Raw genomic sequence first — 24,426 nt, 5'->3', positions numbered from 1 at the left:
CGGTCTGAAGGATGGATAAGTTTTGGCAGACTTTGTGCTGTCTTAAATTTGTCCTTGGGGCCTTGCACCTCCTGCTCTCTAGGATGCTGCCTCTGCCTCATGCCTGCAGACGTCCTTTCCTCTGCCTCTTCCTCAGCAGCTCCACTGCAAAGTACTTGGAAGTGGTTACTGACTTTAATCTGCTCCTCTTCAATTCTGGGGGGCCTACCTTCTTCAGTCACATGCTGCCACTCTCATTGTCCTTCAGCCCCTCAAGCCTTCTGGAATTCTTGTCCAAGTAATCTTCCTGGTCCTGAATACAATACAGCATGGATACCTGTGCTTCCAATATGTGAATCTTCTCCTCCAGGGCAGACACCAGCTTACACTTGGTGCAGATGAAGTGTTCCTGACCCTCCAGGAGGATCATGAACATGGCACATCCCACGCAAGCACAACAGCTGATCCAGACTCCATTCGTGCCTCTTTTGCTCCTTGGAAGACACCTATACTGTAAGGATTTAGAAAAAAAAAGAAGTGGGGGGGGCGGAGGAAAGAAGAGAGAAAAGAAAAGACGAGAGACATCACAGGAACCTGCATACCAAGCACTTGCACCAGGGCTCTTGCCCATATTTCCACCCACATGCAGAATCTCCTACTCCCTGGCTCCCTACTAGGACAAACTCCCTTGGCCAGTGGTTTTCAATCTTTTTTCATATGCAGAACCCTAAAAAAATGTTAATGGAAATTTGGACCCCTCGGAATTGTAAGTGTTAGTATTTACAGACTTCTGACCATGGTTATCTTTTGCAGACCCCTTAGACATAGTCTAAAGACCCCCAGGGGGTCATGGATTGCAGGTTGAAGATTACCGCCCTAGGCAAACTCCTCCTCTGTTTGCTGCCTCCACAGTTCACTAGAAGTTGCCTTTTAATAAGGCTGCTTAGCCATACTCCACCCATCACTTACTTAAACCAGCCCTTTCCTCAGGTCTTGATAAGTTACCAGTATTTGTAAAACCTAAAGTTAGGTGCATCACTTTTTCCAGAGGTGATGAATATTTGACACCCTCAGCTGCATTAGAGCCTTGAATGTGATTGGGGAAAGGCTCCATTGGAAGTATAGCTACTCAGAGCCCCTTACAAGCTAGACACTTTAGTTATACTCTTAGGCTTCTGTATGAAAACTCTGACAAGTGTTTTATTACAGTTGGTGTCAGGTACTAGGCTGATCGCAATCTGGGGAACTAACGAATGCTAGAAACCCCCCAAGGGAAGTAGCTCAGCACGACTTCCCCCACAATGCTTTTGTTGAGAGACAAGAGTTTCATGTAAGTTATAAATGATGACAACCCACATGTGGGGGGGAAGGAACTAGCTTGTCACATGGCAGTTGGGAAAGCTTTTTCTCTAGTCAGATAATACTACACAATCAGCAAAAACCTCACAGATAGGAAAGAGAAACAGTGATTAACTAGCCTTTTGCAGCATCAAGTATCAACTACCTAGGTTTTACCACTATTTTGCACACCCTATGGCACTAGAATAAAGATTTTGTTGTTTTGTTTTTGGGTTTGTTTGTTTTTTAATTAAGCTCGCTTCCCCCTCTCCTGCCCCCTTCCCTACAAATGACTGTTTTGGCTGCATAACTCCAAGCCGATTCATGCCAAGACACTGCTTATACTGCAGTCAGCTAACTGAGACTGTTTTTCCAGAAGTTAAATAAATCATAGGCATGTGTCACTTATCTCTGGACTGAGACAGTCAAAGATATTATAAACCAACTTCAGTGCCCATCAGCACTATTCTGGATCACTAATTAGAAGGGATTTTGTTCTTATGGGCAGCAATTGCAGACAACTGTGGGCTGCTAACAAATGTTTGAGAATGAGAAAGATCCAGTGACATGCAAAACAGCTGGTGAATCTGACAGATGTGTCAAAGTTGTGGCCTGCAAGTCACATCTGCCCTGTGGAGCCAGCCTGCAAATGTAGCACACCAAACCAGAGGGCATGGAGCAGCCCAGTGCTATTCACATGGTCCATGGGGTTAAATGAGTTTGACACCCATATGGTAACTGACAATGTCTATACAGTTCAGAGTGGAGACAGCTTCCCTTTCGCTAACTCTACACCAAGAAATGTATATTTGATTCCAGGAAGAATGGGACTCCGTGAACCAAAACACATTACCAGTTTCTAAATGCATCAAGTGAAAGCTCACAAGTATTACTCCTTAGTTCTGGTTTTACAGGTATTCAGTATTTGTGAAGTTTGACCACCCACATGGACACGAGATCTGTGCAAGCTACAATTTGCATGCCCCCATTTCTTTTGCCAGCCACCCAACATGCTTATTCAAGATCAATTTGTTAAATTCCATTCTCCAGCTATGGCTCTCTCCCAGCTCCACCAACTCTGTGCCTCCAGTTCTTTACTCAACATGACCTTCTTTGCAGACCAAGGGGACACCTAATAAGAGATTGGTGCTACTCTGGGTAAAAGTTTCTATGACCAGCTGTTTTAAAGCCTAGTGGAGAGACAAGATAAGGTTTACACTGACTGATGGAAGCTGCTGCTGTAGCCAAGGTTAGATTTTTCAAGCAGGAGTTCCTGCAGTGAAATTCAAGGTTTGGTAGTTTACTCATTTAGCTTCTCTGTTTTTCTTTCCAGCCCTGGGCACCCTGGATTGGCAAGGTTACCAGGCTCAGGGACAAAGAGCCAAACATCTCTGACTCAGTAGCAGGAAGTACTGCCAGAGAGAATTGCAATGCATTATTTGTAGACTCTAGGGAATCAATCCTTTGAGTATTATTCAGTTGCTGTGTCCTCCTAAGACCTGCAGTACCACTGTGGGAGGGATCCCTTGTGCACAAATGTCTCATCTCCCCTCTCACTGGTAGAAGGGGTAGAGAAGCAAGAGAGATTTCTGCTCTGCTTTTCAGAAACTATGAAGCGGCTATTATGTGCACCAGTTTCTAGCTCCGTTACCCATGGGCACTAGATTGCATACTGCTCAGCATACAAGCAGGGCCTGTCTTCAGCTACTTTTAATGCAAGGAAGCTGGAAGATTCAGATGGAATCTCTACCTACCAAGGAAAAAAGATTCCTCATGAATCGTAACCTTATTTCCTGCAGCAGGGAGAAAAGCTGTCACCCCCAAACCCAGAATACTGGTATTTTCTAGCTTTCCATCTCTGTTCAAGTACAGATGAGCTTTTTAACTGCCACTACCAGGTCACACTGAAGAGCAACCAGTGCCTTTATAGTCTGCACCACTCCAGTATTTTTGTTCCAGAAGCATTATTCATGCGCAATTTGGATCTCTAGAAGAACCAATTAGTTTCTTCTCAGAAGAGAGATTGGGATCTGAAGAAATGGTGTTAGTACTATGTTGTTTAGAGAGTTTTAATAAGATCTCCTACATATAAACAAAATTATCACACCAGAGGTTCAAGGAGGCAACCAGGTTTCAAGGAAGGTAAGGGGGTTTTGTTGGTTTTTAGAACTGAAGCAAGGCGGCCTTTTTAAAAAAAAGGCGGCTATTGTGTTTCAACTCAACTCGCTGTCTTTCAGAAGAGAGGGAAGAACACACTACACAGCTCCCCCCTCCACACACATACCCCATTTCAGAAAGGGAATTCAGGACTGTACGCGCTTCTTGACTGGGATGAGCTGAAGCCACTGCTACTCTTACATGTGGAGTATTAAGTAGATCTTCAAGCTTGTTAGAAGTCTAAAATTAAAACTAATCTGCACATCCTCTTTTAAATACTAAACACTTTATTTTCTTTTAGAAGGATTCAATACAATAGCATAGATACCATATTCTCTTTACATAAAGAGCATGACTTTTTTAAATATACAAACACATCCAAGTGCCACCGGTTTGTGGAAAGATTATCATTGAAAGTTACTATAAAAATACTAAAAATCATTTTGAAGTTACTATGAACAGCTGTTTTAAGATTACACCCTGAATTTCTCCCAGTCCAAGCTCTGCATATTTTGCCATTAAATCAGGCCATGATCCAGACTCCAGTGCTTTGTAGTCAGACAGACTGAGACGTGTTGAATTCTCTCTGGTCCCATTCACATTGGTTAGTTTCCAGGTCAGATCGGGAACACCTAGGTTTTGCAGAAGTAGATACTCCAAAATGTGTTTCGAGGATCCAACAAACAGCAGATTGCAGAAAGCAGACAATGAAAACTCACATACCCCAACCCTTGGAACCCTTGTTAGTTTTAAAAGCATCAGCTGTCATGAATGACATCTCTCTTTTTCATGCATCAAGATGGAGAAGCTTACAGTGTGATAAAAAATTAGGGCCTAGTCTTAATTACATGTAGATTGTGAGATGGATCTTTACATTACATAAGCTTCAGGGGGCCCTCTTAACCATGGAAGCTTCTGAAGTCTCATCAAATACCACCCTTAACTGACCTATAGGGATTTAGTCTAATCAACAGAAGGCAAGCCCACCCACTGTGAAATTAATTCATGGTACCTACAGCACTCCCAGTCCCTGGTAGGTTAAGAATTAAGAGCAAGTGATAAAAAAAAAAAAAACCCAACCCAAACCCCTGTACTATCCAGTATCACAAAGTATTATTACCCCTAAGTTAAGTCAAGCTGGTATCACAAAGTTTAACAAATACATTATGCACTGTAAATAATGTGATGAAATTCATATCATTGCTAATTTGTAAGCTTTACCCAAAGGCTTTAAAATAGGCTCTCAAAAATTTGGTACTATTGCATTGACTCTAAAAACAATGTGCAAAGAGCAACACAAGGAGGTACTCCAGCAGGACAATTGAGTTTTACTTTGAAAAGATATCCTGAAAATGCTGCCGCCATGGAGCTAGCCTACATGAGATACTACTGAAGTCATTACTGCACACTTATTTAGTACTTGTATTAAAGTGGTCTTTTAGGTGATGCTACTCTGCAGTAGCCTAATAATACAACACAGTAGTGTATTATCACCGTCTATGCTGTGACAGTACTGTGCAGGCAGCATCTTTTGTAAATATGCCACGTTAGCTTGTTCCCTCACCATCAAGGTGATGTACAGGTTATATTTCTAATTAATTTGTTTACTCCTCATGCACTTTCCTATCTTGTGGATTCATTACATTGTTTTTTTGTTACCAATCAGAGAGAATGCCATTAAGTTTTCTAGACACAAGATTAGGCAGTGCTTGAACAGACAGAAAGAATTGAAGATTAATTCATTCCTACCAAAAGCCTTTTATGAACAAACAAGCTAATTTAGTCTCAGACAGCAACATTAATCTACTAGTGGCCCATAGTGTCCTAGGATTATGCAGAAGATGCATCGTAAAAGTAGTCTAGGTGATTTAGTAAGTACAGCACCAGCTACTATGCAACTGACTATAAACAAGGGGGGGGTTGGAAATTAGGGTATTAGATCCCTATTCTTTTCAGAGGTGTACTTCAGGAACAAACTCCGTCCAAGTGGCAAAGGTAAAGGGACTGGGTTTTGAAGTGTCACCTTTTAGGTGAGATTTCAACTCTCACTCTAAAGGAGCTTACTGTTTCATCATTAACATTAGGCCAAATTTATGCCTAGGGAAATACAGAACCCCAGTTTTGTACTGAATTTCCCTACATCAAGGTCAGGCCCTGGCTGACATGAACTTCCTTCCTCTCCCAAGTGGGGGAGTGCAGTGACCTTAGCTCCCTTCTCATCTTACAGATGAAGCCAATGCTTAATTTCCTATCCTCACAGGGATACTAAGAGAAGCAGATCCCATCCATCAGGGATACGTGGTTGCAGATGAAGTACTTTAAAAGACAGTCAAATATCTTACTGCTGGTCTGTCGGAGAGGTTTCCTTGTCGAATATATTCTACTGCAGCCTCGACTGAGGTCAGACAGTATCCCAATTCATCCTTTGCCGAACTGCAAAACCTGAAGTTTTTGATGTAGCTCAAGTTTGCCATCCTAAAATAAAAATTATGATAGTGTAATAAGTGATATGTAGAGGGGCTTATTGTTAAAATTTCACTACCACCTCATCCCTGAATTAAAGTAGACAGATGTAACAGAGTTGGAAAACAATGCACATCCCTTCAGCACATGAATCTAGCTCCCAGGAATATATATGGCTGCTACATCTCTTCTGGTCTATAGGAGACAGAACCCCTTAACAGAAGTAGCCTCAAGGTTTTTCACATGAAAGAGGTAGAATAATATTGGGTCATACTATTACAGGCAATTTTAGAAGTTTGAAACTTGGGGAAAGTGGGCTAAACCCCAAAACAAGGGCCGATTTCCTTTTACTGGCCTATGAACACTCCTTAAAACCATGGGATTAACAACAAAACTGTGCCTGGTATAAGCACTTCTAGAAGTCAGTATGGACACAGCTTCCACGATCCCAAGTTGGCCAAGTCATATCTGCTCCAAAAAAAATGCAAGTGATTTATAAAAAGCCAGCTAAAGAAAAAAAAAAGTCCATCCAATTCACATCCAGGATAACAGAGGACATGCCAATGTAATTATCACATTTCAAATGCATTTAAACTTTTGATTTATGATTTTTGCAATACTGCAGTAAGTCATTAGAATGTTAGAGATTACCACAATGGCAAAAAACAGTACATTTCCGTCACATTAACCCTCAAGATGCTCATTCCCACCAACTGTTCAACACTCAAAGATTAATCCATATAGCTGGAAAGCAAGGGTTGGTTTTAGATGCTGAGACAGGAGTAATGTATTGAGGTAGGTCCCAACTCATGCCAATACTCTATGCCAGGAACCTTCCTTCTACCAAACCTGTTTATTTAATGTCTCCTTGAGCCTAGGAACCAAAATAGAGAAGCTGTGTCATACCAGGTCCACACAGGGCAGAAACAGCAATTGTCAGGATTAGAATTAATGTTCAACATGTGAAAGAACTATTAAAAATATTTAGTCTAGGCAACAAGGGGAGGAAAAGTGAAGTAAGCTTACTGTTATTTCTTTAAGGGCTAGGGGAAGAGTTTTCTCTTCACCACTCCCAGAATTGAGACTTCAAAGTAAGTCACCTACTTCTGGTAGCCAAGTTGTGACTACGAAGCGTTTTCAGAAAGTACTTGGCTATGGACAAGTACCTTAACCACTTTACAAGGGGGAGATATAACCAGGGGCCCTGACCCATTAGGGGGAAAAAAGAGCATCAAGGCATAAAAGACAAACAAACAAGAAAGCCCCTTTAAAGCCAGAACTTTTACAGCCTCAAGGGGAAGTGGTGAATCACTTATAGCAGGAAAAGCCCTGCCAAGTCAGCCAGGGAGATGGGTCCCAGCTGCCAGAAGAGACACTCAGCTGAGCAGGAAGAAGGAGGCTGCCTGCTGCAAATGAGAGCAGAAACCTCCTGAGGCATGGCTGACACTAGGCTAGAAATTCTTGCCTACAGAGCCTAGCTTGCCAACAGCTGGCTGCAAAACACAGCAGTGAGAAGGAAGGGGAGATTAGCTATACCTGGGGCAGGAAGCCCAGCCAGCTAGCTGATCAAGGAGGCAGGGCTGACTGGGATATAAGCTTCCTACTAGAGCAGAAGGGGGAGGGGGGGTGTAGAGAACTGGTTCCTGGGGCCAAGAAGAATGGAGTCCTCCAGAAGAACAGAACAAATGCAAACCTGGCAAGAGGAGCTGCTGCCTGAGGAGTCCCTGCCAGGGAAAAAAAAGTAAGTGCCTGCATGTATGAGAAGCACTGGGGGCAGGGGACTCTTGGTATTAACTCGGGAAGGACCCAGAGAGGTGGGCACCCAGAGGACCAAGAACTGTTTACGTTAACCCACAAGGAGCCCATGGGAATCCAGGTGACCATTTACATAGGGCCAGGAAGGGTTGAGGTGGAGGCTGATGCACCCTGAAAACCATCCATGTTAACCCAACTGAGGTCTACTTTTCCTTATTTCTGCTCATGTTGTTAGTAGACCAAGACAACTGTGAGAAGAGGTATGGAGGCTGCAGAGCAGAGTGCCCAGCACCCTGCAAGTTTTTCCTCTGTGTTTCTTCGTTTATTCTTTTCTGATTTTCTTGGTTGTTTCGGGGAGGAAGACAGAGGGAGGGGCAGATGGCAGAGGCCCAGGTGAGCTGGGGGGCCCAACTAAACTCAGGCAGGCTGGAGTCCAACAGAACTGAGGCCCCACCCAAGGATAGAGGGAGAGGGTAAGCGCAAAAGGCAGGCCTCTTGTACTGCCCAGCCAGACTAGTGACTGGGGGAAAGAAGTGGAGAGCAAGACACCCACAGTTAGACTTTGGTTGCCCAAAGGTAGCCTCCTAAACATATTAATTTATAACAGTGTGACAGATGGGAGAGAAACCAGATTAGGGAGCCAAGGGTAGGGAGGTGAGTGCTACATGGCCACGATGAGAGTGACATGACTACCCTGGGAATGCACCCTAATACAGGGAGGAAAGCTACTGGTTTTGTGCAACTCAACTGTTATGATGTTACTTAGGCTTGCATGCTTCTGCAAGCAATACAACCCAATTAAAAAAATTACTACAACATTAGTGCCATTTCATTCAGGGTTAAAGCTACACCACTCTTCCTACATATTACAGGGCAAAAGCAGAATGTAACCACTTATTATTTCTTGTTTCAACAGCAATGTGTTTCTCTAAAGTGCAGTTCTGTGGCAAAAACAGACAGTTACATACCAGTTTGGTATCTCCGTTTTTACAAGCAGATACAGCAAGACAGAGAGAAGGTCATCTGCACACACAGTCTCCATATTAACTGAAAGGAAAGAAGAATTTGCAGAAAGGAAGCATTTAGCCACAATCAGCCAAGAACAGAAGTCAGACTAAAGTATGTTGTATATTAACTCCAATGTGTCAAAAAAGAAAAAGGCCACTTTTCAGATATCTTAAACAAGGGGGCTGATATTTCTAGCAGATGACCCAAAAAGGCTCTGAAGATCAACCGTTAAGAGAAGTATCAATTAACAGTGCAGTAGTTCTCCAAACCTAATCACAGAAGAGATGCTAAGACAGAGCTCAAGCAATTCCATCATGTTCATAATTACCAAGACAGCCAGAGCCTGTCCCCAACCTACAAGCTTTCCTGTAAAGTAACTTACACAGCACAGAGGAAAATGCCACAAGGGTGCAAAAAGTCACTCCCCTCCCCTGTTCTCTTAAAAAAAAAATTCTTATTTTCAACTACTTTGTTTACATATCTATTACTGATACCAACCTCTTTGGCTAGGAGACTGCATAATGATTTGCACCACTTTTCGCAGACAGAGCAGCTTCTGTTGTGGGGAAGTGCATTTGTTCAGTTGACCCAATTCTCGCTTTGCACGTGGTATATTGAAACTAAAATATTTTTTCAAAAGCAAGTACAAAATCCAAATTAGGAAGCTCACTCTTCAAATGCATGTGTAATTACTTGTATTCTAGAGCACAAGGGGAGGGGGAGTAGTGGGGCATGGAGAATGGAGGAGTGGAATCTGCATGTCTAAACTGAGCTGAAGCAACAGTGTCATGCAGCTTCCTTCAAAAATTTGAAACTTGATTTATTCACAGCTTTTACAAGAAAAAAGAAAAGCATAAAGCTACTGGAAGTAATGGGTTAATCAAGCACTAATGACTATTTTCCAAAGGAAGCACTTGGAAACAAGAGACTCAGAGGGTAGTGCAGACACAAAGTCACCTTCCCAGAGGAGGGATGAAGGGTTGCTTTTGGGCTGAAAAAATCCAATTAAACTTAATTCATTTGGAAATCTCTCATTGGATAACTCACCTAAACTCAGGCTTAACTCCCATATCTTTTTGCTGAAGATCTTGTAGGCTTCTCGTAATTTTATTAAAGGCTGCATCCTAACCAGTAGGGACAAGGGAAAACAAACATTTTCGAAGCTGCACAAGTTTAACCAGCTGCTTTGTTGACTAGTATTAGTTGCGTTGAATAAGCCTACCTCGCTCGCCTCAATAGTTCCCACATATTTGAAGATCAGATCATAAACATCATGGTGTACATACATCTGTAGAAAAAGCCACCAATTAAGACGTACACAATATTTTTATAATAGCAGCCCAATGCTGTTTTTGTTCAGTTTCAGATACTTACTTCAACTGCTTGTTTAATCATATTCATCTGAGGTTCCTGCTTTGCAAGCATCCTCTAGAGCATCAGGAAAAATTATACATGAAATTGATGTAAATAACTGCTCATCACTTGATCAGTACATTTGTAGAGTATATATTTACTGAACCAGTACTTACCAAGTGAGAATCCCGCAGAAGATGCTGGAGGCATTTGGTATAAAGTGCATTAACAGAATCCTAAAAAAAAGGCAGCACAGGTTTCAGTAATGCAGTGATGGAACTCAGCCAGCTGTTTACCTTATTCAGCAACAACAAATCTATAGGACTGTCCATCTGCACTATTAAAGTGCATTTTACCTTATCTAAAAAAAAAGTGAGATCATAATTCTTCACAGCTAAACCCTCTCCCACTTTCACAATTCTATTTATGAATAAAAGTTTGTTCCCAAAGCTTTTCTGGTCAATCTAAAATACTAAAAAGTTACCTTGATTTAGATATTTGATTAAAAGTTCTAGAGTTATAAAAGCAAGATACTGACTATGTAGTGTCGTAGACTTTTTCTTTCATGTTCTTTAAAAGTTCTATGGAAAGATGCTATGTATTTGTCAAATCTTTCAGAATGTCTTCCTAAGAAGTCTCTCACATCCTCAATATTTTTCAGGGAATAGGAACCTGATGATGTTGTAGCTTCTTCTGAAATGAAAACCAGGTGTTAGTACACAACATTCAGTTTGTAAAGTAGGTTCTTTGTGTAAATGCAGTACCTTTTATTTACCCAAAAGAACCTTGTCTGCCTATGTCCTTAGACCAACATGGCTACAACTCCACATTCAGCTTTTCTTCTTCTGTAAGTTTGTAAAAGTACAAACTTGAAGCCATTACAGCTTTTTTATTTTAAGGTGGTTGACTACATCAGACTTGTTGGTAGTGACAAACTGGAAAGTTAATCTAAATGAAGAGGTATGACTTTAAAGTGATTGCAATAAAGCCCTCTGTCGACCCATTTGATCAGAATTTAAGAAGTAATGTTAAGCTGATTTTTTTCTTCAATTTTTTCAATTTAAATTCAATTTATTAAGGATTCTGGCTAAATGCCATGCTCCCAAAAATGACATAACATAACACATACAAACATGACATAAATAAACTCAAACAAAATAACCAAGCTACAAATATTATACTAAAAATAGAGCCCACCAACATTAAAACATTAATATAAATATAGTAATAAATCAAGCCATGAATTTATGTTTGTGCATAGATCCAAAATTGAGACAAAATCAAATCTATTGTTAAAATGTATCACTCATATCAGTAATAATGGAGATTTAACCAATCCCCTCAGCCTTATAACCAAAAATTGAAAGATGGTTTACTAAATTTGGATCTGTTTGCTGTAAAAGCCAGATTGATTTCTGTTTGAAAAATGCATGAGTTTCTGCAAGAACAGTAATAAATAGGCTCTCCTTGTTCTTTCTATAATGGACACATTCTAAAACATAGTGGATAGTATCTTCCACAACTCCTAGACAGACTGGGCAACATCTTTTAGCCCTTGGAATGGAAAGTCCATGTCCAGCCAGAACAGCTGAGGACATCTGTTTGGTCCTGAGTCTAGTCAAAGAAGATCGCCATTTATTATTGAGATCCACTATAAATACCTTTCTCCCCTGCAATCTAATTTCCAAAGAGTATATAAAGGGACACTACAAGTAGCAAAAATTATTCTGCCTGGCAATATCTCGTATGCTCTGAAAAACCTGAATCTTTTTGATGGGGAAGAAAATTTTTTTCAATAATCTTTAAGATGTTGTCCCATCCCAGAAAGTGCAAAAGTACAGGAAAGAAAAGCTAATCAGGGTGATTGGAGAGGAGGTGGATTATTAATATCTTTTATGTAGCATAATTTAAAGTTAAGTTGATTTATTTTACTTCACTTGAGGATTGTCAACACAAGATAATCAGTAGGTCAATTTACAGTGCACTAGCTTCTTAAAACTCCCCAACTGTCCCAGTAGCTGCACAAACCAAGATGTCAGCATCTTCCTGACGTTTCTGTACACACCTAAGCTTTCAGTTTCTTCCAATGGATGAGCTATACACAGTATGCTGAAGCTCTCTTCTTTTTCATTATAGAAGGTTTCTTCAAAGAGAATTGGTACTGACAGGTTATGATTAAAGCCCGTTCCTAAAATAATTAGGTTGCCTTGTATAAAGATTTCCTAAAATAAGAAAAAAAAAAGCAAGTTAAAAAAAAACAAAAAAACCCTCCACACACACCACAGCCCCACTCACAAGGTTCAGAAGTTCCCTTTGCACTTTCAATACATAGTTCTGTACTCTAGATGAAGAGCACAGAAGTTTGCTAGAATAGAAAACTAGTTTATCCTTAAAATATTTTTAGGTCCTGATTTTGGGGCATTTTCTAAGAGTTAAGTCCCTTCACAAGGGGCATCAAATTCTAGTCACAAATACCTAGCCACTTTCAAAAAAAGATACAAAAAGTAGGGCTGGTAGGGACCTCAGAAGGTCATCATGTTAAACTTCCTGCCTAAACCTTTCATGTTAGTTAGGAACATCACTGCCTAAACCTTTCTAGAAAGTGTTAGTCTTACCAACTGCAATGCGTGTCCTCATTTGTCTTATGCATTTTAGTATTTTTTTATTTATTTTTTTTTTAATTTCAGTGTACAGAAACTTTAAAGAGGAGTGGACTGCGATTATTGCATTGGCTAAAAACAGCAATTTTATATCCAACTCTAAACCAAGAAAAAGGCTCCTCTAACATATATTAACCTACACCCAGCAAGACTCCCCTCTGTCTGCTATTCGTATGACTGCTACCTTTACTTTGCATACACTTTCTTTCTTGACTTAAATATCACAGAATACAACAAAAGAACGTTTAAGCAAAAGAAAAATTATTCAGGGCTCAACGTCATGTCATTCAAGCAGCCTGGCTACTTTTTCTGGATACTTTTCTCCTCCTACCTTTACAAGTATAGCTCCAGTAAGAGCTTGAATTCTGCTAAGGACTCATGGACAGAACAGACTGCAGGTAGGAAGTGTAGTTTTAGAGATGACAAGTTAAATCTATCTGGATGCGAGATCAGGGAAATTCACTTGGCTTGATGTCGTTATATAACACTGTAGGTTTGCTGCTACTGTAACACTACTTAAGGCAGGACTTTTTGGCAATACCATTTATTAAAAACTATATATTTATATAAATAAAAGCGAGACATTGGCGAGCGAACACAAGCAAGAATGAACATATAGTAATATGATTACGTCGTCTCACTTTATTTTAGATAAGGCAAAATGTGCTTTAATAGTGCAAGTGGACAATACCTTATTCAGCAATAACAAACCCATAGGAAAGAACTGGCTGAGTTCCATCACTGAATTACTGAAACCTGTGCTGCTGCCTTTTTGGGGGCAGAACAAACCAGTTCTCTGGGCAGGTGGCTGAAAGCTTGCCCAATGAACTCTCCCAGCTATATAGTTATTTCCAAATAATTTGTTTAGCAATAGATTGTATGCCAGAGCAGGAGTGAGGAAGAGAAGAGAAATCCTCAGCCATCCAATGATCTGTTCTAACAATTGGGTTGTACTTTTTAAATTGCTGCCTGCCATGGGACGTATCTGCGCTCCTGTCTACCAACTGGCTGGAGCCACCCACTGTAAAGTACACATTTTACAGGAGACTACCTTTCCATTTAAGGTCTGAAAGCGTTCTTCCACTGGCTTTAGAACATAGGAGTCAAACTGACAGCTGGGCAGGTTGTTGCTCGAGAGGCTTCCTTTGCATGGTATTAATACCTGGAGAAACAATCAAATCAGTCAGGTGGACTCTTCATAAAGCAGCATGCCAGCTTCCCCAGGGCCAAAGTATCCTTGCCCCACAACTCAGATTTGATAGGCTGGTTTGTTGCATAGGTGGCAAGAATGTTCTTTTCAGAAAATTAGTAAACGACCATAACCAAGGTTAGCACCACATCCCCAAAAAGTCACAAAGCAAGAGAATTGTTTTCTATTTGGTTATGTTAGCCTAACCATACAAGTAACAGGCTACTAGGCTTTTTTTTTGTACTCAGAGTAGTACTCTCTCTAGCAAGACACCCGTTTGATGTTTAGAAATTAGAGGCCAACACTAGGTAGATAAGAGCACACACCAAGTGTTTTAGTCAGTAAAGGCCAAGTAAAAGATCAACAGAAGATAATACCATTGGGAAGACAAGCAGCAGGGTAGAGACACCTCCTATTAACAAATTAGAAGATGCAAGTATAGAAGGTGAATTATGGTATCTGTGGAAGAGACAGATCAGCCCCACTGGCAATCACTTGAACCATCAGCAATTTAAAAAACAAAACCCTCCAGCATTTACAAGGTGGCATGGTATTGATATTGAGCAAGTCCAACATCATTCTTTATACCTACAGCAAATATAGGCCCCAAACTTTTTTTGTAGAGCTATAAGTTACAGCTCTACAAAAGTAACTAAATAAATAGAGCACCATCAGCCCCCTACCTAGCATGCAAAGTCACCACACAGACAGCTTCTCCAGCCAGGGGTCAAGCCAGATCACACTTGAACCCGCTCTGCCATTCAGAAGACCATCCATCACTTTCTGATATTCATAGGCAATGGTCTAGTCACATTTTCAATTTCACACCAGCAAAATAAAGCTTCCAAACTGAGCTTTCAGCAGATGTACCAGATGCCTCATAGCCAGAAGCCAATTAGAAGCAACACACCTCAGGGATACTCAACAGGATACTGTCCCTGACTTTGCTCTGGGCTCCAACTTGGAGATCAGTTGCTAATTAAAAAGTATTGTCTGGCAGCAGGAGCATAAAAATCAATGATTTCATTGCTTCCTACCAGGTTCTGAACATCAGAGAAACTGGTCTGTCAGCCATGTTTGGAAAGTTATTGGCACAAGAGGCACTAGAGCAAGGCCTTAGTTTGATGGTCACCTTGATTAATTTAATTCTGTACAACTGACCAAAAAAAGAGCCTTTGACAGCTAGGAAAGGATAACATTTTGCATGTCATTGCTTCCAACCCTCATGACTTGAGTTTTCATTACATAGCCTTTCCTTCTAGATTTAGTCCGCTACTTTACACAAACCAACATCTGAAATACAAATATACATACAAATATATGTAGAAATAACTGCACATAAATGGGCTTGCTTTTGTTCCTGAATGTACTTTTCTCCAAGAATACATCTTTCAGTTGCACAAATGTTTTGAACAACACCATCTATTAACCCCCAAGCTTCAAAAGGTTGCGGGGGAGGGAGCAACAGTGAGAGCAAGAGCACAACAAACCCTCCCTGAATTTGATCTAGTGTGAAAGCCATAGTTTAATAAAGCGAAAGGTCAGCTGACTTTTATAAGGATAGCCAAAGCAATTATTAACTAAATTAAGAAAAAGTTTAGATTATACAGCTTTTAGACATTTATTCCCCAAATGAAGTTGCCACCCTGTTACTAGAAAATGTTACTTTGAAGCTGTAAGGTAAATTAGAAATTTCATCTGATGAACTTAAGACAACACAAAAGATGTACAAAACTAGTGGAGCATAGGAGAGCATGAGATCATCGGCACCATCAGTGACAGGAAACATTAGGGTCACATGAAGATATTTTACCTAGAGAAAATAGAACATAACCCAAGGTGTGGAGTATATATCAAAGTCCCAATGGCCTTTGCATGTTGAAAATTAAAAAGGAAGGAACTTAACCCAGAAAATATGGTCAAACACCCATCTCACCTTTCCACTTGCAACTACGAAATTCCCCTGTATAATCCAAACAAAAGCACATCTTTGATAAAAAAAAAAAAAGCTTCCTTTAAGAACCCCAACATATTGCAAGTCTAAAGGTCCCCTGGGCAAAGCACGCAAGGGGTTAACCTTTGGCAGGAAGCTACCACACCATACAATAAAACACAAGCAAAAAGCATTGAAAGCTTTAACTAGGAGTACGACAGAAGCACCAGAAAAATTTTGCAAGCAAATCAGCACCACAGGTTTCACATAACTTTGAGGTTTTGCTTAAATTGCACACAGCTTGAAAGTAATTACTCCATGATAGACTGGTCAGCATGGAGTAATCTCTCTCCCCTACTGACCACCGCCAGTCAGCATGCCTTTAAGGACATATCCTGATGCATCTTTTTACTCCACACATGCTAATCAACCTTCATGATCCAACAGGACAAGTTTATTTTGGAAGGAAAAGGGGCATGAGGTCAACTCTGCAGCCAAAGGCTGACGGTCACCTTGATTAATTTTTTAATTCTACACAACCAACTAAAAAAGGAAGGCCTTCACTTATTGTCAAAAGTAATAAGAGCATGAAGATTCAGTTCTTCCTCACTAAAAGCCTCCTAATATTGAAAGACAGGCTTACTTCAGAAGCATTTCTACTCTTGAGATAAGAGCATTACTTTCTCTGGAAATGTCAGCACTACTCAAGAGTAAAAGCATTTGTTCTGGAGCATAAAAAAGCAAAACCATTAGCAGCAGTAGTCACCTCTGCAAGGTGGTCAGACTTGAAACAAGCCACAAAGCACACTTAAAGTTAGTGGCAAGTGCAATTTCTGCAGATATCTACATTTATCAAAATACTACTTTACTTTTAGACCCCCTCAGAATTCTGCAATTGCTCTCTGCTTAGAAAAGCCTCTTTTGCCAACAAAAATAAAATACCCATATACTACAGTATGGTTCTTATTTATTCTTTTAAAATGTACAGAATTACAAGGATTTTTTATTTTAAAATTGTTGCAAATTTTAAAATTCAGTAATGGGAGCGGGGGAAGCTAGTATTGCAGCTGCCATAGTTAGGGAACCTTACAAGATATAATATCAGAATAGGTTTCCAAAGTAAAGTTATTTCAGAAATGCTGTGCACAAACTCCTTTATTTAAAAACTGGGCACAGCATAGGACCCCTGATCATCTCTGGGGAGGGGAAAAAAGTTATAAAAAAAGGATTAGCAATACCAATTTCAGAGAGATTGTACATAATGAAGATTCTGCTCTTCTCCCCCCTGCCAGAAGCCAGATAGTTAGAATAAAAACGCAAATATAAGCTTCACTGATTTTCAGCTTAACATTTCCTCACCTATTTTATGACTAATTAACCACCATGTTTTCCAACCCCGCATATTCTGTATGCCACAGATCACTCGCCCATTAGAAAACTTAGGTCTCGCATTTTAACTTTGAAACTTTCTAACACAAACTAATCATGGGAGAAACCTCAACAAATATATTCAAAAGGAAAGGCTGGGACTGACGGACTTTCTTCATCAAGGCTAATAAATGCTTAAACAGGACAAGAATAAGCAAGTTATGTCACCTATTTACAATTAGAATGCTTCCTCTAAATATGGCTTTACGTACATCAGACAGAAGCCAAGATCATTGGGGAAGGTTAACCTTTTTTTTTTTTTTTTTTTAAAACCACGCAGAAAAAGTTGTTCATGTGTTAGGGTGATTTCTTCTACAAAAATTTCATGTCTATCAGTGCTGATAATGACAGCATTTTAAAAGTTGATATGCTTGGTCTAGGCCAGCTGTAAGCAGGGTTAAAACCAGTGTTCAGAATACCTACCGCTGTCAGTCATTTTCACTTGCATTTGCAAAACAGCTTCTGCACGGCCTTGTCATTACATTCACATCTCATGTCTGGACACTTCACCACCATTCATAGGAGTCACCACTATTCTTAGAAAAGCTACTGAATACCCTATCTTATTTGCAAGTACTTCAAAAAACAGAGGTAAAAGCCACCATGAACACATTTTCAGTTCTTAGTTGATGTTTTAATGCCAGAAGAGAAGTTTTAATATTGTGAGGAGAAAAGACCATTGCAAAATGCTCTGGCTCCCAGCATCTCAAAGTTCTAATTATGGCAGAATGCTAGGCATCTATTTTAGCCAGACCTGTAAGGACAGCCAGAAAATAAAATGCAAGATAAAGGAAGTACATTTTTAGTCATGCTTTTTGAAGGTACTAAATAAAAAAAACAAAACAAAAAACCCACAACAAACAAAAATTTAATATGAAGCTTCACAAGAAACCAATTTATAGATTTTTAAATGGGAACAAGTTTTGGAACAGCCAGCCACATGCTTCTAAAAATAGGAACCGCTAAATTCTGTATTATTTTCAACCTGGAGGGATGTGGGCAGTGGGGTCCTGCAAGGCTCAGTCCTCGGGCCCACACTGTTCAACATCTTCATCAGTGACTTGGACAAGGGGGTAAAAAGCATCCTGTTCAAATTTGCTGATAACACTAAGATGTGGGGGCAAGTGGGCACATTAGAAGGAAGGAACAGGCTACAATCAGACCTAGACAGGTTACAGGGGTGGGCGGATGAGAACAGGATGGGTTTCAACACTGACAAGTGAGGTGATGCACCTGGGGAGGAAGAACCAGCACCATACCTACAGGTTGGGGAGCTCCCTTCTTGTCAGTGCAGAGGCAGAAAAGGATCTTGGAGTTATCATTGATGCCAAGATGAACATGGGCCAGCAGTGTAGGGACGCAGTCAGTAAAGCCAACCGCACCTTGTCATGCATCCACAGATGCATTTTAAGGAGATCCAAGGAGGTGATCCCCCCCCTCTATGCAACACTGGTCAGGCCGCAGTTGGGAGTACTGTGTCCAGTTCTGGGCACTGCACTTCAGGAGGGATGTGGACAACATGAAGAGGGTCCAGAGGAGGGCCACTCATGATCAGGGGGCAGCAGGGCAAGCCCTACGAGGAGAGGCTACGGGACCTGAACCTCTTCAGTCTCCACAAGAGAAGGCTATGGAGGGACTCTAGTGGCCTGTTACAAACTAGTCAGAGGGGACCAGCAGGCATTGGGGGTGGTCCCTGTTCCCCTAAGCACAACCAGGAGTGACTAGAAATAATGGTCACAAGCAGGCAGAGGGTAAATTCAGATTAGACATCAGGAGGCGCTACTTCACTGTCAGGGCGTCTAGGAACTGGAACCAACTTCCAAGTGAAGTGGTGCTGGTTCCTACTCTGGGGGTCTTTAAGACAAGGCTAGACAATCACCTTGCTGGGGTCATTTGACCCCAGTACTCTTTCCTGCCATAGCAGAGGATCAGACTTGAGGATCTGCTCAGATCCCTTCCAATCCTACTAATCATGAAACTTTGTATGAGCCACAATAAACAGGGAAGTCTTGAACTTAAAGATCTATATTCACAGCTTGATCACTGTAAATGGATATGATGAGAAGAATTTAGCAACATTGGTGAAAGCCTGTAGATACAGACAGGCAACAGTTCATCCATAAATTGGTGGAGGCCATAACGTAGAGGCTCCAAAAGACCTGATCATTGAAGTCAGTGACAAGATGTCCATAGACTTCAATAAGTTTTGGAACAAGCCTTTAGAAGCCAAATTAAAAGTGGAAGTAGTAGATAAAGAAAGAACAGAATGGAAGCCTGATTTGACAGATCTTCAGGCTTCACTCACATTCAGTAATGTGTATGTGCTGTTTATAAAGTAACAGCCTCATGTCACAAAGCAATAGCTTATTCCCTTTCCCTTGCAAACCAGAAACTTCACTCTTTCACATGGGACTGATGCTACTGTTTACAAATAAGCAACACAGCAGGCAGTTATTTTATAGTTCACAGAAGGACCCAGAAGAACATATAGAAATCCCTTTAGAGAGTGAAAGCCCATCAAATTCTCATCTATTAGTCTTATGCATTCTCTCTCATGGAATTTTAATGTTGAAGCAATAAAATGAATTCTACACAGAGCAATTTTAATTTAAGATAATTTGCCAACTTGCTCAAATGCTTCCACAATACCATGGAGAGTGCATGCATATACCCAACTACTGGATTCAGATGCAGAAAAACATGGGCTTTTTCCAAAATAATAGCAAAAAGTTTCTTTACTTACAATACCATGGAATTCCGCAACTTTGCTGCAGAGGTCAGGACGACGTTTCTGAAGGGCCAGATAAAAAGGGTTTTTCAAGAGATCTTCATCATACATAGCCATATGGACTTCAGAGATTTTCTAGAATAGATTCAAATGGAAAAAAGGGATTGTTGATATTTTGTAAGAAGCATATTCCAGTTAGCTTATATACTGAGCTTTTATAATATTTAGGAAAGCTGAACAGTGGGCCTGCTGACTTTATTTAAAAACAGAAAGAAAGTTTCCTAAATCTTAGTATAAAACTACCCTCCAGCACATATGGTGTCCTGACATGAACAACTAATTCTAACACAAGAAATATTCAGAATCACAATTGCACAACAAGACTTCACAACTAGCACACTTCCTATTACTGTCATACCTTCCCAATTCTTTCAACTGTTAAAACCACTTTGTGTCTGTTAAGTAGACAGCTGTGGGGGCAGGAACTATCACCAATTCATCTGCATAGCACAAACCACTGGGGACCTGGAACTTGACCAATAATAAAAAACTATTTGTAATTGCATGTTTCAACCAGTACTAAGGCATCACTGCAATAATATGCATTTCTATTGATTAGTAAAACTTAGTGGCCATTTCTATGCAAGAAATCTGTGCTCTAATTATTTTGGCTTTGATACAATGACAGTAATACAAAACCATTCTACTTTTGTTCCTCCTGGAAAAGAATTTTCCATGATAAAACATTAACATTCCTATAATAAGTAACACGGATTACATGAGAATTGTTAATCCATCATACTAAGTTTAAAACACTTTCTATTATGCTCTCTTCAGCTAAGTAGGGAAAAAATAGCAAAGCAGGAGACAGGGAGAGAGAAAATAAAAAAGTCTTAAGAAGATAACAGAAGTATTACTAAAATCTGATAACCACTTTTAGGAAAAGAGGGAGGTAAGACTTCAACATAATAATTATTAAAATATTTATGTACCACTGACTGAGGCTTCTTAACATTCATTTGGTCAACAAGGTTACATACCCTGTTCCTGCACCTCTGGTAAGTTTCAATAAAATAAAAAGAACTCGTATTAGCTTTTCACAACGTTTTCTTTTGAAAGACACCAAAGCCCCATGTTGAGTTACAGCTTCCTGCTGTACTGCCAACAAATTCTACACTACAAGTAAGTTTGAGACTCATTATGGTGCCTCCAGAATTACTTATTTCTGCTCTCCCAGGCAAGGAAATCCTGTAGGCCAAACAAGATTACCAGTGCCTGAGGAAAGCTACTAGTGCACTGATCAGAAAATCTGCTTCCCCTTCACTCCACTACAATAGCTACAGAATCAGCATTGCAAAACAGCTAGTGAAACATCACTTGCAGGAGGTCTCCCAATCACAAGGCTCCTTAGCAAATTCAGAGAGCACACCCCATCCCTGGGGAAAGACTCTTAGTTTTGATAGGTGATTAAGGTTGACCAGACTAGAGGCCAACAGTTCTGCTCAAAAGGGAAACTTTGCATCATTTTTGGCACTTTTTAGCAAATAAGGGCTGTTAAATACATACTTAGGGATGTTATTAGAAGTGCAGTTTGCTCAAGTCTTCAAAACAGACATAGGTCACATGGGGAAGTAGATTTGTTACCTGCCCCACCCCCCACCACGCACACAGTGTTTGAAGAGCTCTATCCAATACAGACTGTAGATTGAGATTTTCAGTTGTAGTCACAAAGGGAGGTGGGTGGAACAAACGACATGCTACCAACAACAAAAAACACCCCCCAAAAAGTAGTAAACTTTTCATGGACTTTCAAGCTGTGCAAGTTGCAAAGAACATGCAACTACTTCTCCTAGGTTTATTTCCTTCATCCACCTGCTCCATGCCCTGCTATTCGTTACTTACTTTCACACAATGTTATGTCTAGTGAAGGGAGACCCTAATTCCAGTTGTGCCTTTCAAGGTACTGCTACAAGTTTGAGGTTAACCATTTTATAAATATTAAAACATGAAGTAAATCAGTAAACAATAAGCACAATTTTACCTGCGCGTGAGCATTTTTTGTTTCAACTTTATATGCTTACAGGGGGGGCGGAGGGGATCACCTATTCCACCTACTCTAAAACCCTGAAGTCCGAGCTATACAACGATAATACTACTACCCCAATGCATCTACCTCATCTGTAGAGTATTTTCCTCAAAAAAATAACAAAACCAAAATCTACAGCCACATCTAGTTTCTCATTAACAGGAGTATGACTTTAGGTGTTCTCATGCCTCACTGATAAGCTTCATTTTCTCTTCTCATTTCTTAGTCAAATACTGTGTTATGAGAAAGTTCATTATGACGCACGTAATTGGTACACTAAAAGCCTCTTTTCAAAACTTTAGTGGCTCAGGCTGAGCTTTTCTATGCTGGGCATCTCCCTTAGACTAACTTTTCCTTCAAGGATATTACAGTCAAAATCATTTGGCACTTTCCAAGAACAACATTTAGCAAAGATCTAAGAATGTGTGTTATTAGATGCCTTGGAGAGTGCATCTCTGAATTTCTAGTTTGACAGCTCTAGTCCTGTAGAATACTGAAAACACAGTTCAAAGACTGGGCAGGAGTTTTGGGGGGTAGGAAGGAGGGGGTGCCATTTTTGCATATGCAAGCCAGGGGAAGGGACCATGGAGTGGGAGGGAAAAGGACTTCTGAAGAGGAACAAGACAAACAAACACATTCTCATCTCTATTGCCATCACAGCTTGCACTTAAAAACTGTTCTCAACAGCAACATTAATTTTTTGTAAATATTTAAGACAGTTTAAGAGTAACAGTATGTTACTTCTGAGCATTTCACAAGCTATGGAAGAGCTCCAACAACATTAAATATTAAGGTAACAAGCAAGAGCAGAGGCTTTGAACATGTATACCACAAAGGCAGTGGATTAAGTGACACGAAGTAGTAGCTGTACAACATGCTTTGTTACCATATCCATAGGTAGACACACACACACACCTGGGTCCTGCCAACAAGTCCTCAATTTATACGAGTCAAAGTTTTATATATATATTCCCATGTTATGACTATACAGAGCAGGGACAGAATCTGATCTTCAGCTTGCTTACCCTCCCTTTCCTGCTCAGGCAAAAGCTATAGTTTAAAATCCTTTCACAGCTGAAGCTCATTGGGCATCTCTTATGTTACCCATGTGGGTGCAGGAAGATGGAATTAAAAGACAACTGAAGGTAACTCATAACTACTCTGGATCACACAGGGCCCAGCATTCCTAGTGTTGCTGAACATTATGGTCCCCCTGCTCCTTCCTGTTTGCAAAGTAGGGGAGCAAACCTTATGAGCATGGAGGTGTCAAAGGAAAGGAAGACATTGATTGACCTTGAACAGCTAAATACAGCAGAACTTCCTGGAGGATATAAGTTTCAGCAGCAGTGACATCTTTCATTCCAGTAGTTGATCAACTTTATGGCTCATTATCTACTTGATTCCTGCCAACTGCTCTTCACTCCAGGTGTTAATAACTGCTCCAGGCAGTTGGTTTTAAACACCTGGATAGGTTTTAAACCTGGGGTACAACAGGAATCAAAGTAGGATGCAAACATGCCACTGTATCCCCTTACATCCAATTCTACTGGACTCTCTCCATGCAGCTGCAAGGAGGGGTAAGGCATAGCAACTATCTTACAGCATCTGCATGCTTCTATTCTTGGAAGGGGGCAGGGATTCAGTTTTCCTGCTTAAGAGACAGATGCTCCCATTGTGGAAAGCTTCCCCCCCCAGGGGGGTAGGGGGGGAGAGTGAATGTGGTATGCAAGTAAATATGGTACTCTTTCAATATTAATAATATTTTAGAATTTAAGCCAGAGTTTTTACAAGTGAACCCAAAAGCCTATTTCCTTGACTTCAAATCAAGGTAGGGAAGGTGAACCTAGCTACTTTACATAAGTGTGGTTGGTTTGGAACCCACTCCCTGCACCTACAATAAACCTAATATTATATAAGACAAACTAAAACTTCATTTTCTTTCCAGGAAGAATTCAGTCTGTAAAATCAAAATTATTACCATGCCTTTGTTCCCAGTGCAGGCTCTCAGTTATAGTGTTGTATTAGTGCATGGTTATTATATTTGATTTGAGAAAGAGAACAATAAGAGTAAATAAGGAACTGCGTGTTTGCTGGAATAGAATACATTTTACTTGAAGATCTGTACACAGAATAGAGTGATGAAGGGAGGATGGGGTAGGAAGAGGGCCAAAAAAGTGAACTACACCACACAGTTGTTCACAAAACACCTTTGGCTTTTAGAAGTAGATGATCTAGCCATTGCTGGGGGGGTTAGAAAATAGCACTTGCCAGTTTCCCAAACTGAGTTAAAACAATTTTGAAATTAAGACAAAGGGTTCTTTCCACCTTATAGTTACATACATATCTTGA

General features: G+C 40.4%; 1 protein-coding gene across 8 annotated transcripts in view; it reads right to left on the bottom strand.

Moving 5' to 3' along the window:
- ANKRD27 (ankyrin repeat domain 27) overlaps nt 1-24,426 on the bottom strand; it is a 77,260-nt gene that overhangs the window by 45,800 nt on the left and 7,034 nt on the right. For 6 of the 8 annotated variants that reach the window (XM_090062379.1, XM_090062374.1, XM_090062380.1 and 3 more), the window contains exons 2-12: nt 20,007-20,126; nt 13,765-13,875; nt 12,119-12,275; nt 10,592-10,746; nt 10,230-10,289; nt 10,075-10,128; nt 9,923-9,988; nt 9,748-9,824; nt 9,199-9,320; nt 8,661-8,739; nt 5,817-5,949 (exon numbers count right to left, since the gene is read on the bottom strand). In XM_090062379.1, the coding sequence (XP_089918505.1) occupies nt 5,817-5,949; nt 8,661-8,739; nt 9,199-9,320; nt 9,748-9,824; nt 9,923-9,988; nt 10,075-10,128; nt 10,230-10,289; nt 10,592-10,746; nt 12,119-12,275; nt 13,765-13,875; nt 20,007-20,108 (1,116 nt within the window). In that variant the 5' untranslated portion in view covers nt 20,109-20,126. Of the gene's footprint in view, nt 1-5,816; nt 5,950-8,660; nt 8,740-9,198; nt 9,321-9,747; nt 9,825-9,922; nt 9,989-10,074; nt 10,140-10,229; nt 10,290-10,591; nt 10,747-12,118; nt 12,276-13,764; nt 13,876-20,006; nt 20,127-24,426 lie in introns of those variants that run through there. The other 2 variants (XM_090062377.1, XM_090062382.1) reach the window with 2 other exon arrangements.

The sequence above is a fragment of the Crocodylus siamensis genome, chromosome 9 (assembly GCF_052110815.1).
Source record: "Crocodylus siamensis isolate JL-2025a chromosome 9, ASM5211081v1, whole genome shotgun sequence".
In the NCBI taxonomy this organism is placed as follows: Eukaryota; Metazoa; Chordata; order Crocodylia; family Crocodylidae; genus Crocodylus; species Crocodylus siamensis.
The sequence above is the reverse complement of the archived record's forward strand: the minus strand, read 5'-3'. Positions and strand labels throughout refer to the sequence as shown.